This window comes from Xyrauchen texanus, chromosome 25, assembly GCF_025860055.1.
Source record: "Xyrauchen texanus isolate HMW12.3.18 chromosome 25, RBS_HiC_50CHRs, whole genome shotgun sequence".
Lineage (NCBI taxonomy): Eukaryota > Metazoa > Chordata > Actinopteri > Cypriniformes > Catostomidae > Xyrauchen > Xyrauchen texanus.
This window is the reverse complement of record NC_068300.1, coordinates 7493165-7514579: the sequence shown is the minus strand read 5'-3', so window position 1 is coordinate 7514579 and position 21415 is coordinate 7493165. Positions and strand designations below refer to the sequence as shown.

Here is a 21415-nt window from a genome sequence, read left to right as displayed (position 1 = left end):
GAACTCTTCATCATGTTCCTCAAACCATTCCCGAACAATGTGTGCAGTGTGACAGGGTGCATTATCCTGCTGAAAGAGGTCACTGCCATCAGGGAATACCATTGCCATGAAGGGGTGTACCTGGTCTGCAACAATGTTTAGGTAGGTGGCACGTGAATAAATGGCCGGACCCAGAGTTTCCCAGAAGAACATTTCCCAGAGCATCACACTCCCTCCACCGTCTTGTCATCTTCCCACAGTGCATACTGGTGTTGTCACTTCCCCAGGTAAACGTCACACATTTACACGGACGTAAAAGAAAATGGGACTCATCAGACCAGACGACCTTCTTCCACTGCTCCGAGATGTTCACGTGCCCATTGTAGGGGCTTTTGACGGAGGACAGGGGTCATCATGGGCACTCTGATGCCCCATATGCAGAAAAGTGTGATGCACTGTGTGTTGTGACACATTCCTAACATAACCATCATTAACATTTTCAGAAACTTGTGCCACAGTAGACCTTCTGTCTGTTCAGACCAGACGAGATAGCCTTCGTTGCCCATGTGTATTGATGAGCCTTGGGCGCCCAACAGCCTGTCTGTCGCCTTGTTTGTGGTTTGTCCCTGCTCGGATCACTGTCGGTAGGTACTCACCACTGCTGACCAGGAGCACCCCACAAGCCTTGCCATTTCAGAGATGCTCTGACCCAGTCATCTGGCCATAACAATTTGTCCCTTGTCAAAGTCGCTCATGTCTTTACTCCTGTCCATTTCTCCTGCATTCAACACGTTGACTACGAAAACTGTTTGTTCGATTACCATCTAATCTACCCAGATCTTGACATGTGGCCTTGTTAAACGATCTACGTTATTCGATACACTCTCCTGTGAGTGATCTTAATGTTTTGGCTCATCAGTGTACTTTATATATCTATCTATATTTTTAAAATGAGCAACACTTTGTGCTGTGGGACCATTATATGGCTCTAAGTTTCCTTAATGGTGTAATAAAACACCCATTTATGTATATACATTTTGGAGAAAGAGAGCTCAAGTAAGAAATATCTTTCTATGTTACCAGGCCAGCAGCTTGTAAATTTGCATCTTTGTTCTACAATGCAAATTCCTCTCCCAGCACCCCCTATAGGGCTTGAAATTACGACCTGTATGCACCCTGTTCTGGCCTTTATCTACACTGACATGCTGGAAAGGAAACATTTCTTTTGTGCCACATACTCAGTAGTTTATTTGCTAAATAAGGCTTCTGTCCAGCTATTGTGAAAACCCTCTGCTGTTTCTCAGGATATGAGAGCCCAGCCGCTCTTAGATTCCTTTGCCTTGTATGGCTAAACGCTCTAGACGCGCCCGACTGCGGGAGTTTGACCTTATTGGCCAAATCAGGAACAGGGAGGTGTGGAGAAAGTCTGAAAATCCAAACAAACTTCCCTTCAGTCTGACCGAGGAACAACCCCAACACAGTCGCACATTCTCAACCTGTTTCAACAGAAAGACAAGGTATAGTTACCAGAAGATATTCATTTAGGTGGTTTTAATCATTGTTTGGTCTGTCAATGGCTAATGTATTAACACAGTTTGGGTTTTAACTTCTGGTTATAAGGACTGTCAGTCAGTGTGCACTACTATTCAAAAGTTTGGACATTGGAATTTCTTATTATCTTGGAAAACTTTTGACCTAAAGGCTAATCCTTGAATGCTTGAAACACTTTTGTGGACATATATTAACAGTCTTTACTATTATTCCAAAAGGTTGAAACTATAATAATAATAAGTGAGTAGGTATTTCCAAACTTTTCACCAGTCGTGTCATTTCTAAGAGTTCATAAGTTGAATTGAAGCATCTATAACCTTAAATGGGTTTCTGTCGAAGTATGAAGTTAACGTTTTGTTTGTTTTATGTCCCTCTAACAGTAAGGATGCAAGAGTTAATGAGTATACTTCAAGTCATTTTTTACATACTCAACATTTGAAAACATACTTTAGTTAACAACACTTTGATCACAAAAGTTAAAGTTGATGGCTGTATTTTACATAATCATGTTTGTAGTTTGTACTCTCTTCTAAATAAGTGATAATTAACTCTTATCTGTCCCTTCAATACAGAAACAAGATGTCTGCTGCCAAGCGTGCCAAGGGAAAGACCACGAAGAAACGCCCGCAGAGGGCTACTTCCAACGTGTTTGCCATGTTTGACCAATCGCAGATCCAAGAGTTCAAAGAAGCCTTCAATATGATTGATCAGAACAGAGATGGCTTTGTTGATAAAGAGGATCTTCATGATATGCTGGCGTCTCTTGGTAATGCTGCACACATTTGGGTTAATTGAATATAATGCAGCATGATCCCCATTAAAACGTCCTGCAATGCAATGATTTGTTTACAACAAAGACTACCATGATGGATAAATACTTTACAATTTATATAATATTATCGTGTTTCACAATTGCATTTATTAGATTGAGCATTTTGAATTATGGTAATGCCAATTTGTGGGGAAACATGCTTAACGGGAAATTAATGTCACATTGCAAAATCATTTGAATGGTCCTAAAAACTTATTTAAAGTTATTTTAATGGTGAAAAATGATATGGAAATGTTTTTAATAGGTTCTGTGAGATGCCTCCAACAATGTCATTCAGCAATAACGTTTTACTAGGCAAATGACATGCAAATAATCATCTAATTTATAACCAACCACACTTGACTGGTTTTATCTAAACAAATTAAACTTAGACCAAGGTTGTGAACTTGGTGCAAGTGAACTAGGTTTAATGTGCACATGGAAAACCATTTGAAGATTATTACTGTTATTAAAACACTCTTTGTTCTGTCGGGTCATCCAGGGAAGAACCCGTCGGATGAGTATCTGGAGGGTATGATGAGTGAAGCTCCAGGACCCATTAACTTCACCATGTTCCTCACCATGTTTGGAGAACGTCTAAACGGAACCGACCCTGAAGACGTCATACGAAACGCCTTCACATGCTTTGACGAGGAAGCTTCCGGTACAGTGGGTTATTCTATAATATATAGTTATTCTATATTATTCAACACTACACTATACTAAAGTGGTTCTCAAACGTTGGGCCGTGGCCTCCTGGTGGACCATAAGATGGCACTAGTGAGGCTGAAGAAAAATTCTATAATGTGATTTTTAAACACTATAGAACATTTGATTGCTAAGACGGGGCATACAGGGATGTATACAAAGGGGGCCTCACACTGAAGAAGTTTGTGAACCACAGATGTACTACTCTACACTACACTACACTATTTTATACTACTCAATAATATAATACATTATACCATACTACACTTCACTATACCACTCACTACTATATTACTCCATACTACAATATACTACTCAAGACTATACTAGATTTTACAATACTACACCTCTCTTTATTATACTGTACCACTCAATACTACACTACAGTATACTATAATATATGAAACTACTCCATAAAGTACTACTCTATTCTACAATATATTACTCAATACTTTAATACACTATAATATTCTACTCTAAACTATAAAACACTACACTATTCTATACTATACTACAATATACTACTCAGTACTATACTACACTATACTACAATATACTACTCTGTATTATAATACACTATACTATTCTACTTACTCTATATTATACTAAACTATACTTCACTATACTATGCTTTACCACTCAGTACTGTAAACAACACTAAACAATATTACTCTATAATATACTACTCTGCTACAATCTAATACTCAATACTACAATACACTATACTACTTTATACTATACTATAGTATTCCATACTATACTACACTATACTAAACAACTTGGCTCTATACACTACTGTACACTATTCTATACTACAGTATACTATTCAATACTATACTACATGATACCACGCTATACTATTCTTTATTACAATATACTAATACTACTATACACTATACTATATTATATAGTACACTTCACTATACTATGTACCACTCAATATTATAATATACTACTCTACAGAACACTATCATACAATTTACTACTCAGTACTATACTAAACTATACAACACTTCGCTATAATATGTACCACTCAATACTATAATACACTATACTACTCTATAGTATACATTATTATACTACAATATACTTCTCAATACTATACTACACTACTCTATAGTACACTATCCTACAATGTATTACTCAATGCTACTCTAAACTATACTATACTGCATAATACTACAATATACTACTCAATACTATACTACACTATTCTATACTACATTATTCTAGAATATACTACTCAATATTATACTGCACTATACTACACAATACTACTCTATACTACAATATACTACTAAAGACTGTACTACACTACAGTATTCTATACTACACAACAATTATCTATACTACAATATACTACTCGATACTAAACTACACTATACCACTCAATACTATACTGCACTATACTACACAATACTCCTCTATACTACAATATACTACTAAAGACTGTACTACACTACAGTATTCTATACTACACAACAATTATCTATACTACAATATACTACTTGATACTAAACTACACTATACCACTCAATACTATACTGCACTATACTACACAATACTACTCTATGCTACAATATACTACTAAAACTATACTGCACTATACTACACAACAATTATCTATACTACAATATACTACTCGATACTAAACTACACTATACCACTCAATACTATACTGCACTATACTACACAATACTACTCAATGCTACAATATACTACTAAAACTATACTGCACTATACTACACAACAATTATCTATACTACAATATACTATTCAATAATAAACTACACTATACTATGTAGTACTCAATACTATACTACATATACTATTCATATTCTATACTACACAACATTATACTACAATATACTACTCAATACTATACTACTTTATAGTACACTATCCTACAATTTACCACTCAGTGCTACACTAAACTATACTGCATTATACTACAATATACTATTCAATACTATACTACAATATACTACTAAAGAGTATACTAAACTATACTATACCACTCAATACTATACTGCACTATACTACACAATATTACTCTATACTACTAAAGACTATACTAAACTATATACTATACCACTCAATACTATACTGCACTATACTACACAATATTACTCTATACTACTAAAGACTATACTAAACTATACTATACCACTCAATACTATACTGCACTGTACTAAACTATACCACTCAATACTATACTGCACTATACTACACAATACTACTCTATACTACATTATACTACTAAAGACTATACTGCACTATACTACACAATACTACTCTGTACTACAATATACTACTAAAGACTATACTACACTATACCACTCAATACTATACTGCACTATACTACACAATACTACACTACACTATACTACTCAATACTATACTGCACTATACTACACAATACACTACTCTATACTACTAAAGACTATACTACACTATACTACTCAATACTATACTGCACTATACTACTCTATACTACACTATACCACTCAATACTATACTACACAATACTAAATTATACTACTAAAGACTATACTACACTTTACTTTACTGTACCACTCAGTACTATACTACAGAATAATTCTCTATACGACAATATAATATTCAATACTATACTACAATATACTACTAAAGAGTATACTAAACTATACTATACCACTCAATACTATACTAAACTATACTATCATTTACTTCAATTCACTATACTGTACCACTCAACACTATACAGTACTACTCTATACTATAGTTATGAATAGATATTATACAAGTTATTCTAAAAGAGTTGCAAATCTTTCCCAGAGTTGATGGTCTCAGAAAGAGAGATGGGTTATTTAATTTAATGGCTTCCTTTTCCAGATTGATATGGAGATTTTAAAATGAATTTTAAATTGAGACTGTAATCACTACACAATCATTTATTTAAGGGATAACAGATTGCATTGTCAAGATAAATCTAAAACTAAATGAATTCATTTTAATATATGTTGGGACATAATTATTTCCTCATAAAATATAACAGGGTTTGACATTAACAGGGTTGATAACAACTTCATTTGACATTACAAGCAAGGTTGTGACTACAACTACAAGGAGTTATTTGGGAAGAGAATCTAATGCGGATATTTACATGAATAGCTATTTTAATTATCAGTTGTTTACTGTACAAAATCACATTAACAAGGTTGACATTTGACAATCAGAAATCAAGAGAAAGCGATTAAAAGACTTAAACTTGTTAATGATTTTGTTTTAGTATTTTTTAAGCCCCCCTTTGAGTTTCACAAGAGCATGCACTCGAGCTGGCATAAACTCTACAAGTGTTTTTGTACAAATTTGCTAATAAGGGCAGAAGCTTAAATATCCCTTAATTTTAAGCCAAAATGTTTGCATATTTTTTTTAACTCAGTTTATTTCCAGGTATAAATTTGATTTTGAATCTCATATTTTCAATGTAGACTTGGTAAAATTACCCAGAAGTCAAACTTTACTATTTTGACAACAGAATATTGTGAGCTCTTTAACTATTGTGAACTTTATAAGCATCGAATCAAGAGAATATCTAACCTAACATCTTTTACTCCTCAGGTTTCATTCATGAAGACCACCTCCGTGAGCTGTTGACCACCATGGGCGATCGTTTCACAGATGAAGAAGTGGACGAACTGTTCCGAGAGGCACCAATCGACAAGAAAGGAAACTTCAACTACGTCGAGTTCACTCGCATCCTCAAACACGGAGCTAAGGACAAAGATGACATGTAAAAGCGTCTACTGATGCCAATCACAAAATACTGAGTGGTATAGTATACCACTCAATACTATACTACACAATACTAAACAAATCTCATCCAATAGTACTGTTCTATTTAGTAGTTATATTTGATCCGTTTTCTTTTTTCTTTCCAGCTGAAATCTTTGAAGTCATCAGCCACTGAAGGGGCAATTTGTGTCATTCATTAGATCTACAGAAGCCCATTTTGAAGTCTTAAAACACTAATATAATACGAAATGAAGACATGATCCAAACATATGAAGTTCAAGATGTCGAATCATCTCCAGAATGTTCACGTAGACTATTGTAAAGATTCAGATTAAGATCTTTTTAAGAAAATTATGTGCATTACAGAATAGGTTTGTTAGCATTTGCCAAAAACTCTTATTTTATCATTGTTCTGTAAATGACACCTGGTATATATCATGTTAAAATAAATATCTTTACCATTGGACCCATGAATGATCTTTTTACTCTATTTTTGTACCCCTTATACAACACAACGAAAACCATATTCAAGGTGGTCTAGCTTTTAGAACAAACAAAATAAGTATTTTCAACATAATAGTGAATCTTATGAAAACCTGCTTGATTTTAAATTCCCCACAAAATTAAAAGAAAAATAATAATTTTGCATTATAAAAATTAACCCTATTGTTCTTCCCTTTTTGTACGATTAATTAATTAATTCCAACATTATTTTCATGACAATTAAGCACGTTCCCTCCAAATCCCTCACTACCGTAATGCATCTAGTGTTTATTATTATTATTATCATCATTGAGGATTCTCATTATTATAACCAGTGTTGGGTAAAATACTCAAAAAAGTAATCCACTAACAATTACTAATTATTCTCTACATCAGTTATTTAACTGATTTCTTCATGGGAACATAATCATAGTACTAACTACTTTACTTTTATGTAACTAAAACACCTTTCACAGAAGATTCAACTAATTAAAATGCCTATATTTCTTGTTCATTGTCACACACAAGTTGATATGTACATTCATAATTCATGTTTTAATGTAATATTTGACTTACCGGTAATATTGTTTAGAAATACATGTACTCAGAGTATCAGTCAATAACAGTAATCTGATCTCACACACACACACACACACACACAAACTTTTTAGGTGAACTTGATTAAAATATTTTAAATAAATAAGTAATCTCAACACAAACACATTGTGTAAAAAGAACCTAGTTGAATTATGTAAACCCAACAAAATTAGACGTGTCAATGTAACTCAAGTAAATCTATTTTATTTCTTAATGTACTAATTAGTGAGAGTAAATGTTACCATGCTAAAAACAAGCTGATTGTTAGCAGGGCTGGATTGGTAATCTGGCATACTGGACATTTTCCCAGTGGGCCGACGCACTTTGGGGCCGATCAGGGGCGGACTGGCCATTGGGAGAACGTGCCGGTGGGTCGGCCACGAAACGGGTCAAATGGACCACGATACGCCACGTAATGCAAAATGGACGACAAAACGGCATTTGCTCAACGAAGCGAGCAGTCAGTTTCATGTGCGACATCTACCTGTCCTCAGCCTCAGATCAAGCTTAACTTGTCACCATAATAGAAACTCTTCTATATCTTAACATAACAAAAAATTAAAGACTAACGAGTATCCTCCTTTATATTCATCTTGCACAAAAACACATAAAATAACACTTAATTTTAACATTTACCAGTTTCATCAATGCTACATTGGTTCATGTAGTCCCAACTCAAATGGATTGAGTAAACTTCCATTTTATGACTTTTTTTGTGTTTAGTAAATTGAACAAGCAGCAAAAATCCTTTTGGAAGCTGCCCAAAAGTTGAGCATGGTGTTCGGCTCCGTTTCGTGGCACTTTCACACTGTTGTGGGTGAAAAGGGGTTTATATGACATCAACTTTCCATTGGGAGCTTAATAGAGCAGCTGCATCACGTTTCTACAGCTTAACAAAAAAACAGTTAGAAACGCTTTGACAGATGAAACATAAATCCAATAAATACACGATTACACGCCTTGTCAATGTTTTTTATGTGGTTAGGGTATTTTGACAAGAAATGCTAACCAATGTAGCCTTTAACATTGTATAGAAAGCTACAAATAATGTATCTTCTGCCTCATTCTATGAACAGAATCCACATACAATCATGAAAGGATGTTGTTGTGTTCAATCTGTGGGGTTTTGAAGTTTGGAGCAGCAAAAATAGTTAACCTTGTAACTTGTCATGTGAACAATTAGCTTTATGCTAAGCTAAAATGCTATTTCATGCATCTGTTAGCTGGCACGATTATATTTTATAATGAATTATATGACGAAAACTCATTTGTCATCCAAGATATTTGATATTAGAGACGTAAAGCAAAAAAAATTATATTCTTAAAAATATATTTGACTGTAAAAATATCTAAAATCCTTAAAAAAAGAAACATTTACTTAAATAGCAAAACTGCATAAGAGATTTAGGCTTTTTTCAGAGAATGTCCTTTACAGTGAAGACTTTATTTAATTGTTTATGGTCAAAACAAGTGAAAAAAACCTGCCAGTGCTGAAAAGTAATTCAAAGTATTTAGATTACATTACTGACCTTGAGTAATCTAATGGAATATGTTACATATTACTTGTATTCTGTAATCTGAGGCAAAGTAAAAAGAAGTAAAAGTAACCTGATTACACCCAATACTATTGATCATAACAGTTTACTGCATTACAATAAGACAGTGCATTCAAATTTAGGCCTAATATTTATTTATTTGAATTTTTTTTGCATTACAGTCATGAAAATGGGTGAATGGGATGAAAATAATGTTAACGCAAAACATCTTAAAAGCCCTAAAATAACGTAATTTTATGCAAAATACCATTTCTTTAAATTATTGGGTGAAATATTAAAAATATATCCTGCACATGTTCTTAACAGGCTTCGTAAGATCCCCCCATGAACCTTAAACCTGTTGGCCTTTGTGTTTCTGTACCACAAGAAAAAAAACTTTAAAGCACAAGTATGATGTTTGTCAGATAACAGATGCTTGTCTTCCTTTTACAGTCCAAAATACGTCACCAACCTTTATGATTCAGAACAATGTGCATTAATTCAACGTCCCTCCCATCTGTGCACAAAGAACAAACATTTACCCCATTGTTCCGCTATCATCTTGTTAAATAAAACTTTATTTTTGTTGTAAAAGAAATATTCACAACAACAATCCTACAATCTACAGAGTAACATCGTATATCTATATCACTTTAAAACATGTCAGTTTCGAAAAATAAGAACCATCAACCATATCTATAATAAATCTATCTTTCTCTAGACTCTGGAGACGTAAGAGTGAGAGTCGGGCCTGTGTGCATATTGAAATGACTGATTTGATTGCATGTGTTCCTCTTGATCACAACTGGATGAACTATTCCATTAAACCTGGCGATTCTCTGCAAATGCAGAAGACAAACAAAAGCACAAATAACAACTTGATGACTTCAACATACAGTTGTCAATGTGTGCACGCGGCCATCGATGCAAAGCTTGATCCGATTTGGAAACGTAATATTTGTCTGCAAATGTAGCATCAGACCACGTCATTGGTTATCACAGGCTACCTACAAAACAAGAGACAAATGCTTTTGATTTGTATCCGGTTATTTCATCCAATGCCACCCCGTTTTAAAGTCCCTTCAAAATATCGGAGACGTCATCTGTAAAAAACTGAAATAAAAATGTACAAAGACAGGCTAGGAGTCCATTGAAAGTCTCGCAGAAGTTTCCTCCGTGTGTTCAGTCCAGTGTAGCCCTATTAAGACTGAAGATTGATGCACTTGAGTCTGTTGATTTTCAATTGAAGTCAATTCTCAGTCCTTCCACAAGAATACAAACGCTTTAAGACTCTGTAGGTGCCATGCGGAGTTCGGAAATTTGTGCTGATTATTAGGATTTGCTTTGAAATGCATGAAAGGTCAAGTAGAGGTCAAGAATGGAGATATCTTAAGAGACGAGAATCAGCTGATCATGTTTAACCTTTCAATGCCCTCAATTGATCTCCAGCGGTATGATGAAATTTATAACAAAGATACCACATGTAATGTTTATACCTTGTGGCTATAAACGGTGTATTTTAATGTTTATGGACTGGCCCCACTTCCATTGTCTGTGCCTTACTGGAACCAACATTTTTGCTTCTTTTTCTTTAATAAATGAGGGAGGAGTCAAAATAATCTTTTGTGGTATCGTGCCACAAATGCTTTCGATTGAGCTTAACCTACTTCTACAAACAGTCTAGTGTACAAACGTGACAAAACAGAGATAAGAATCATACCAGATGATATTTTGTTTGTCAATGTTCATGAGTCAATTGAAAATGGAAACCCTTTAATGCAAGAGCATATATATTTTAACCTTTGTTTTCCATTGCATTGCTTACAAAAACTACATTGGAACATTGATAATAATCATAACTCCACATAGTGTTTAAATGACAAAGTAGGACATGTTCCAGGAAAAACCTTCCCATCAACGAATCAGATTTTAGGGATTCGTTGATTTAGCAGGTGCTTATAGCAGAGATTGGGAGTACAAAACAAACTGAAAAAGAAAATCTGCCTAAACCAAATGGCATGAACAGGAACTTGTCATCCTCCAATCAAATGGACTCTTTTGGCTTTGGAAAATGATGGAAGCCCATTTCCGCCAATGAAATACATTGGCGAAATACAGCACACTTTATTTATTACTGTCATTATTCTGAGCATCTCATTATATTGACTTCATTTCAAAACAATGACATAACATCTCAAATTATCAAGTGAGCATCTAGGGAGGTAGTATCTCTTTTGTTTAGTACTTTAAACCAAAATAACAAGATAACTGAAATAACGAGATGCCAACTCAAAATAATGGTTTTCTTTCCCTAGCTTGACGTCCACTTCCATCGCAAACAGTTTGGTTTGACCTTGATGACTCTTCGAATCAGGATCATTGGTAATTTGCATGAAAACAAACGGGCAGCAATACTCCCAGTTCAGTCTCAACCAATGGCGTGAGATTGGGGGCGGGACTACATGTTTAATGACCAATGGCAGTCCAAGGAAAGGTGGTAGGAGTGTTTGGAAGCAAATCATTACTTTAGCAATATCTTATTTTGAAATATCACACATGACACACTTTGCCTTTAAATATGTGACCAACAGCTTGTCTGGTTGTTTTTGGTGGAAATAAAAGATTTTGGGTGTGTTGACGATGCAAACCAAAAAATTCACAGAATGAATTTCTGGGTAAACTGTTCGTAAAACCATTCTTAAAGAGCCACACTGAATTGAATACAGCAATTAATGAAAGCACGAACAGTTCACACAGAAAAACATTTTGCTTGAATTTCATGAATGAGGCACAAGAGGAAAGAAAATAAATTAAATCAGTTTTTCTGGTACCTGAAAGTTCTCCAAATCATATCAGCAAGCTTTTAATATATGATAAAGAAATCATAATAATGGAAAGAAAATCACAAATTAATTAGTCACACAAAAAGACACGATTTTACTGTCATTGCTTGAACTGATCCACATCCACCGGATACAGTTTGGGAATACCGTGTGCTAAAGTAGACATGGAATGATTGGACAACAGAAAACAGCATTTGGAAAATTTGTTGAATTTTTTTAAATCACTCAACGTGTTTCTGAATCAATTTTACTGGAGTGAAAACTACAATTTATAGAAACATTATCGACATTTTTACTATGGTGACAAAACGAGAAAATAAAAACGAAACACAAGTGAACGTTAAAAGCGAAAATAAGTGGAATGCTGGAATTTTCTCTCTTTCTGATTGGGATGGTTTGGGATCTGTGCTATTTTACTCTCGACATCCTGCGTTGATTTTTACTGATTTTCAAGTATCTGTTGTACCATCAAATCATCTACCCAAAGAGTTCCAGAAGCTTCTACAAACTGGACGCTTAAAATTGCTTCAATTTCACATTCATGACACCATTCAAATGCCTTGCGTGTTCTTGCTCCCCCTGAAGCTGCTCCATGCGGCCAAAGATTGACGAACCAAGAACGAATACAGCGAAAAGTTAAATAAACGTGTATTTGTGAGAACAGGAAGACTGCGTCGATGAAATACAAGTGCACACGTGCAGGTCCTGAGTGCATTCTGTACGAGGGGCGCAAAAAAAGGCCGTCCTGGAGAGCTTGGTGGGTCTTTTTCTATGTGATGCGGGTCATGTGATGTGTATAAAGGGTCAGAGATCTGACGCGGCAAATAACGTCTTTCAGAGATATCGGCACAATTTACAGACAAAGTCTTGATATATTCCATGAGATAATTCACTTTTATAACATTTATAATTATAACAAGGGTAACCATAGAAACAGACGTCAACAGGAGGTTCTTCTGTGGCAGCGGTGACGCAGTAGCGTTCAAAAATGAATAGCTCTTTTTTTCTGTTCATTATTTTTTGCTTGTGGTTTACCACGCCTCCTTTTTGCACGCCACACCTTCAGATCCAGCCCTAGTATCCTCAATACGAGTGCCCGACCGTGTGTGCAAGACAGGGATTTCCCGTTAGAGAGGTGGATTAGGGTGAACGAGTTTTTGCTTGTCGTTTTCTTAAAGTCGCGTTTGGGCCTCTGGAACGTAGATTTCGATGCTTTCGGCGCTCTCCGTGGCAGAGTTTTGTCGTTCGGAGACCGCTCGCTTGGCAGCCATCAGGCGTTTTCTGGCTTCCTGGCGTTGCTTGTCGGCCACAGTCGAGTCGACACTTTTTTCCTTCCCGCTGGTGGATTTCATCTTTACCGTCTTCTTTGGTGTGTGTGCAGAAGCTGGCTTCTTCTCCTGAGTACAGATTGATTTAACAATTAACATTAACTCAAATGTGTCACATTATGTATACATTTAATCTAACATTTGAGCTTTTTTATAAATTATGTAATATATTTTTCCCCTTTACATTTAAATAAAACACATTTATTATACAATTATTTAATACTTTTTTCTATAAATGTAAAGCAAAAAATATATTACATAATTTATACAACTCAAATGTGTTGAAAATAATTAATTATAAAGTATATTTTATACAAATCTATAGCAATAAAATTACATTATAACGTTTGAATAATTTTATACTGAATACCGTAATTTCCGGACTATAAGCCGCAACTTTTTTCCCACGCTTTGAACCTCGCGGCTTAAACAACGACGCGGCTAATATATGGATTTTTCCCGCTTTCAAATTTTATTTAAAAAAAAAAAAAACATTCTGTGACGTGCTCAGTTTTTTGGCGGCATGAAGCTTTCATTAGACCAATGAAATTGCCGAACGGGTTAAGGTCAAACAACTTTTTTGTTTACTGTTTAGATTAAATCGAGCGCGCTCAAACTTCCCATCATTCTGATTACGGTAGTCATTTTGTCACCCTCAAGACATGGAGAAATGCATATGATGCTGCTTTCAAGTTGAAGGCGATTGATCTGGCTGTTGGAAAAGGAAAAAGAGCTGCTGCACGGGAGACGTTGGAAACAGCAGCGTGATGAATTGACTCAGTGCAAAAAGACAACTAAAGCTGAGGCTATTCAACTCCGAAGGAGATGACTTCAATGGTTTCATGTGCACAAGAGGAGGATAGTGACCGATGAATTTCTTGCTAGGCTACTGTTTACTACTAATTTTTTTATTTTTTGTTACAAGCCGTGTGTGGCAGCGGGGGCGTGGTCAAGCGCCCGTCCGGGAGAGAAAAGCAATAAGGGCGCTTACACCTGCGCTAAATTATGTCTAACACCTGTGTCTAATTTCAGTAAGCGTGGGGAGAGCGGCATAAAAAGGTAGCGAGAGAGTGAGTGAGTGAGTGACAGACAGACAGACAGACACACGTCAGTCTAGTGTTGGCGCATAGAAGACCAAGAATTGAGAAACTATCAAATTGATTGTAAACATTGCTGTGGCCATTAAAAGCCTTACCTGGAACGTCAAGTGCCCTGCTTCACGTGTCCTCCTTGGGAAAACTGGCACCAGTGTGACAGTTTTCAGCACTTGATGTAAGCGCCCTTACCGCTTTTCTCTCCCGGACGGGCGCTTGACCACGCCCCCGCTGCCACACCGTGTTTCGTTAAAGCCTATTTATTTTTGTTACAAGCCGTGTTTCGTTAAAGCCTGAGTAAAGTTCATTTGTTTCAATGTACCGGTGGGCACCTGCGGCTTATAGACAGGTGCGGCTTATTTATGTTCAAAATAATAATTATTTTAAAATTCAGTGGGTGCGGCTTATATTCAGGTGCGCTCAATAGTCCGGAAATTACGGTATAAACAAATATTAAATGCATTAATTGCAATGTGTTAATACTTAACAGGCCTACTAACGTACTGCTTACTACATACTTAAAACTGAGTAGGTGAAATAGCATAGTTTTAAAAGTTTTAGGCTCGAAATATACGGCGTACATTATACATGTACACTGTGTACTGCAGAAATAGTACGAGTAGTATGATAGCATGCCGGTCCGAGAATTGAGATGCAAATCTGAGGGCTCACAAATGAAAGTGCGCAATCTGGCTACAGGAAATGTTAGGATATTACAAAGGTACTGGACGTCGGTTGGACCTTTTTCTCCTGCGTCTCGGACATCTTCCAGTCGTTGGCCCTGAGTAGGTGGAGCTCGTCAAACTTCATGCTGATGTCTTCGATGGTCAGCTGCAGTAGATCCCAGAACCCCGCCAGATCCTGCGCCGTGGGCCGCGGCTGAGCGTTTGCATCCTTACGGAAGAACGAAAACAGACAGATTCTAATCATGTTGCTTAACTATTAGAGCAGGGCAACACATAGGTCATGGGGTTTGAGTCCCAGTGAAAACTCAGAGATATAATGTGCATCTTGAATCCACTGTATGTGAGAGCCATAAAACAAACATAACACACCAGCAAAATTATGATTTCGATCCCTGTTGTATAATGTCATAAAGGCTTAAAGCATTTTATGTGTCCCATATGCAAATGGTAACATTATAGAATTTTCAATAAATGGGTGATTGACATATAAGGACTGAACTGATGTGAAATCTTTTAAAAAATAGAGTTAATAGAGTTAACATGTGCCAAGTTTGTAGACATGTAATGGTGCTTTTCCACGGCACGTTACGGTTTGACTCACCTCAACTCGACTCGCTTTACTTTTCTGAGCTTGCATTTCCACTGCAGTTTAGTGCCGCATCAACGTGGGTGGGATTATAGGCTGATCGTCATAGTTGCGCCGCCTCAACTACTGCCGTGACATCATCTTAAACACGACACAAACTGACCAAAACAATAACACGACCGCTAGCTGTTAGCTACTAGCTCACTGCGCTACATAAAGCAGTTGTTTGACAAGTGTAACAGTTACATTGGTCGGGTTGTTTCAGAAGCTTCCAGTAGCTGATCAACTAAATAAAGTGAAGCTTTCAAGCAGAATATAGAGTTAACGTAACAAAACGTACCATCCTCCATCATGGATCAACGCCAGTCCAGGGCACTCTCCCTCCCATTGCTCAGCGGTCTAGAGAGTGTCCATTTGGTCGAACCACTTCCACTTTTCCTTGATGGTTCTGTAGTCACTTTTAAGTGTTTTTTAACTTTTCCCTTCACTGTTGGTAGGTCCGGTGGTAGCCGTGTGGCCAACAGCTGAGACACTTCCTGAGATACTTTATTGTTTCGCTCATCGCTATCGAGTGGACCGTCTGCACCTCGTTTATTGACCACGGTGTGGTTTTGCGCACAGCCATTTCTTTTTTCACAATTCGAAAGTCGCTTGAACAAATGATACTACTATCGCTGTTGCTAACTTTAAAACTAGCGGGATGATGTCGCGTGTCGGAAATCCAGTGACGCTGGTAGTGACGATGCTCCCTGACCAATCAGTGATCTGCTCGGCTCGCTTGGAACCTCGACCAAGGTGGTACTAAAACAGTATCAGGTATTATTTACAGTGGAAAACCCCAAAAACCCGAGTTGAGTCGAGTTTTTGAGCGAGTTTTCAAACATGTTTAAGATATTTGTTTTTTTCAAATATCAGGAATTTCAGTCATGAATATCTATACATTATTATAAGGTTACTCCATTTGATCTGATCAATGTGATATATATATATATATATTCAGACTTATGCTAAAATGCTAAAACACTCCATACCCCATAATGACAAAGCAAAAACCAGATATTTGATAACTTTGCAAATGTATTAAAAAGAAAAACTGAAATATCACTTTAACATGTGTACAAGTATTCAGACCCTTTGCTATGACACTTGAAATTTAGCTCAGGTAAATCCCATTTCCCTCAAATAGTAATCAATAATCTCAAATTAATAAATAATAATAAAAACAATGTGTGTCATGTCATTGACCCAAATACTAATCTAATAACAACATTAAAACTACAAATTTAAAAGGGAGAGTTGACCCAAATACTAATCTAATGATTTTCTCATGTTGTTCAGAATGACTACATGGAACACAAAAGATGTTAGTCTCAGTCACCATTCACTTTTATTGCAATTTCTTTTCCATATAATGAAGGTGAATGGTGACTGAAGCAAACATTCTTCTTAACATCTCCTTTAAGTTCAACTAAAGAAAGAAAATCATACTTGTTTGCAACAACAATAGGGTGATTAAATGATGACAGAATATGCATTTTTTGGGTGAACTATCCCTTTAAATATCCTACCCAGTGTAAAAATCTGTTTGTAATGCAGATAAAGTGCCACTAGAGGGTGCTAATCAATAACAGTTCTATTGCGATATACTATATACCCAAACCTTGAATATGGATTTGGCAAAGAGACCCATGTGAAACTGGGCCGCATCCGGATACTCACCAGGTTCTGCTCACAAAGCCCCTGGAACTGCCGGAACTTCTGAGACATTAAGAGTTGAGCGCTGCCGACTGCACTGCGGATCGTTCCCAACACTACAGAGACAGAGGACATACTCTTCTTGAGACTTTAATAAATGCAAAACATTGATTTGTTCTGTTTGACGCTGCCCAAGTGGAAAATACATCACGTATGCATCATCATCTCACAGAAGCCACCATCGGTTTTCCAGGCTCTCTTTTGCTCCTGCCAGGTTCGAACCTAATGACATTAAATCACAGGATTGAGGAGCCAAAATTAGCCGACAACTGAGAGCCATTTCAGATTAAAGCTTGTTAATGAGTCCGCATGTTTAGAGAGAGAAAGTGATATCATCATTTATTCATGGCTCCTTTGGGCATTTCGTGCACGTCTGGAAAGGGAAGCTCCAGTGATTGCCGGTGAAGAGACACGAGATTGGGAAACAAGGCCCAGAACGCCAAGTTAAACCTGCTGCTATTAGTGACAGCTTCCTGAACTCACATGAAATCTTTATTCTGTATATATTTTGTTAAACTGAGTGATTAAGGATTTTCATCTGTGCATCTGACACCCGTTTGTGTTTCCAGTGAGCTGTAGTGGAGATAAAAGGGGAGGAGACGGCAGCAGAAGAGAGAGAAAGATGCACGAAGCTGTGTGTGTGTGTGTGTGTGTGTTCAGCGGACAGTGTGTAGATACATTGAAAAGTGATCAAAATTAAGAATTACGTGGACCGTTCACCTGACCCCCACTTCCTCCTTCATAGAAGAGCTGCAGACGTTTCAAACTGGGATTTAAGAATCGATATTGAGATCATTCAAATGAAGATTAAGATGCATTGGAAAATCTATATTTTTACCCAGTCCTAGTTATTAGCAATGTGCGATTACCCTTTCAACACCATAAACAGTAAAGTAATCTGATTACAATTTTATAGAAGTAATTAGTGATTAATTATGGACTACTTTGAATAACTTACCAAACACCTTTAACCCTTATATTGTCCAAACTGGTCAATTAACTTTTTCTGTATTTTTCTTCCAGAAAACTAGTTTATCTCATTTATTCGGAATAAAATGCAATGACTTTTTTTTTTTATAAAATTGTATTGGTTTTAACCTGGTTACACCTGTGGTGTTCCTGGTCTATAGTGACCAGCTGTTGGAAATTAATTAATTCACTCACTCACCTCACCCACCTCACTCACCTCACTCACTCACTCACCCACCTCACTCACCTCACTCACCTCATTCACTCACCTCACCCACCCCACTCACCTCACTCACCTTATTCACTCACCTCACCTCATTCACCTCACTCACTCACCTTATTCACTCACCTCACCCACCCCACTCACCTCACTCACTCACCCACCCCACTCACCTCACCTCACCCACCCCACTCACCTCACTCACCTCACCCACCCCACTCACCTCACTCACTCACTCACCCACCCCACTCACCTCACTCACCTCACTCACTCACCTCACCCACCCCACTCACCTCACTCACCTTATTCACTCACCTCACCTCATTCACCTCACTCACCTTATTCACTCACCTTATTCACTCACCTTATTCACTCACCTCATTCACTCACCTCACCCACCCCACTCACCTCACTCACCTTATTCACTCACCTCACCTCATTCACCTCACTCACCTTATTCACTCACCTTATTCACTCACCTTATTCACTCACCTTATTCACTCGCCTTATTCACTCACTCACTCACTCACCTCACCTCATTCACCTCACTCACCTTATTCACTCACCTTATTCACTCACCTCACTCACTCACTCACCTTATTCACTCACTCACTCACTCACCTCACCTCATTCACCTCACTCACCTTATTCACTCACCTCACCTCATTCACTCACCTCACTCACCTTATTCACTCACCTCACCCACCCCACTCACCTCACTCACCTTATTCACTCACCTCACCCACCCCACTCACCTCACTCACCTTATTCACTCACTCACTCACTCACCTCACCTCATTCACCTCACTCACCTTATTCACTCACCTCACTCACTCACCTTATTCACCTCACTCACCTTATTCACTCACCTCACTCACTCACCTTATTCACCTCACTCACCTTATTCACTCACCTTATTCACTCACCTCACTCACTCACCTCATTCACCTCACTCACCTTATTCACTCACCTCACCTTATTCACTCACTCACTCACTCACCTCACCTCATTCACTCACTCACTCACTCACCTCACCTCATTCACCTCACTCACCCACTCACCTCACCTTATTCACTCACTCACTCACTCACCTCACCTCATTCACCTCACTCACCTTATTCACTCACCTTATTCACTCACCTCACTCACTCACTCACCTTATTCACTCACCCACTCACCTCACCTTATTCACTCACCTTATTCACTCACCTCATTCACTCACCTCACCTCACTCACCTCACCTCACTCACCTCACCTTATTCACTCACCTCATTCACTCACCTCACCTCACTCACCTCATTCACTCACCTCACCTTATTCACTCACCTCACCTTATTCACTCACCTCACCTTATTCACTCACCTTATTCACTCACCCACTCACCTCACCTTATTCACTCACCCACTCACCTCACCTCATTCACTCACCCACTCACCTCACCTTATTCACTCACCTCACCCACTCACCTCACCTCATTCACTCACCTTATTCACTCACCCACTCACCTCACCTTATTCACTCACCCACTCACCTCACCTCATTCACTCACCCACTCACCTCACCTCATTCACTCACCTCACCTCATTCACTCACCTCACCTCATTCACTCACCTTATTCACTCACCCACTCACCTCACCTTATTCACTCACCTCACCTCATTCACTCACCCACTCACCTCACCTTATTCACTCACCTCACCTCACTCACCTTATTCACTCACCTCACCTCACTCACTCACCTCACCCCACTCACTCACTCACCTTATTCACTCACCTCACCTCACTCACCTCACCTTATTCACTCACCTCACTCACCTTATTCACTCACCTCACCTCACTCACCTCATTCACTCACCTCATTCACTCACCTCACCTCACTCACTCACTCACTCACCTCATTCACTCACCTCACTCACCTCATTCACTCACCTCATTCACTCACCTCACCTCATTCACTCACCTCACCTTATTCACTCACCTCACCTTATTCACTCACCTCATTCACTCACTCACCTCATTCACTCACCTCACCTCATTCACTCACCTTATTCACTCACCTTATTCACTCACCTCACCTCACTCACCTCACCTCATTCACTCACCTCACCTTATTCACTCACCTCACCTCATTCACTCACCTTATTCACTCACCTCATTCACCTTATTCACTCACCTCACCTCACTCACTCACCTCACCCCACTCACTCACTCACTCACCTCATTCACTCACCTCACCCCACTCACCTCACTCACCTTATTCACTCACCTCACCTTATTCACTCACCTCACCTCACTCACCTTATTCACTCACCTCACCCACTCACCTCACTCACCTTATTCACTCACCTCACCTCACTCACCTCACTCACCTCATTCACTCACCTCACCTTATTCACTCACCTCACTCACTCACTCACTCACCTTATTCACTCACCTCACCTCACTCACCTTATTCACTCACCTCACCTCACTCACTCACTCACTCACCTCATT

At 37.9% G+C, this 21415-nt stretch overlaps 2 protein-coding genes across 2 annotated transcripts in view; one reads left to right on the top strand and one right to left on the bottom strand.

Moving 5' to 3' along the window:
• The first annotated feature begins 1308 nt into the window (after positions 1 to 1308).
• LOC127619118 (myosin regulatory light polypeptide 9-like) lies at positions 1309 to 7300 on the top strand. Its single transcript, XM_052091882.1, has 5 exons — positions 1309 to 1496; positions 2103 to 2296; positions 2844 to 3005; positions 6653 to 6824; positions 6973 to 7300. Exons 1-5 carry the CDS (start codon positions 1324 to 1326, stop codon positions 6974 to 6976), a joined length of 705 nt encoding a protein of 234 aa, XP_051947842.1. The 5' UTR covers positions 1309 to 1323; the 3' UTR covers positions 6977 to 7300.
• Positions 7301 to 9588: 2288 nt separating this feature from the next.
• dlgap4a (discs, large (Drosophila) homolog-associated protein 4a) overlaps positions 9589 to 21415 on the bottom strand; it is a 178017-nt gene continuing 166190 nt past the window's right edge. The window contains exons 12-14 of the mRNA XM_052091675.1: positions 17698 to 17789; positions 15448 to 15600; positions 9589 to 13681 (exon numbers count right to left, since the gene is read on the bottom strand). Of these exons, the coding sequence (XP_051947635.1) occupies positions 13457 to 13681; positions 15448 to 15600; positions 17698 to 17789 (470 nt within the window). The 3' untranslated portion in view covers positions 9589 to 13456. The remainder of the gene's footprint in view (positions 13682 to 15447; positions 15601 to 17697; positions 17790 to 21415) is intronic.

Excerpts from the sequence above, each read along its gene's own strand:
- LOC127619118 (XM_052091882.1), top strand. The coding sequence starts at position 1,324 with ATGGCTAAACGCTCTAGACGCGCCCGACTGCGGGAGTTTGACCTTATT. Across the intron at positions 1,497-2,102 it reads TGTTTCAACAGAAAGACAAG|AAACAAGATGTCTGCTGCCA; the intron begins GTATAGTTACCA and ends CCTTCAATACAG. Across the intron at positions 3,006-6,652 it reads CTTTGACGAGGAAGCTTCCG|GTTTCATTCATGAAGACCAC; the intron begins GTACAGTGGGTT and ends TTTACTCCTCAG.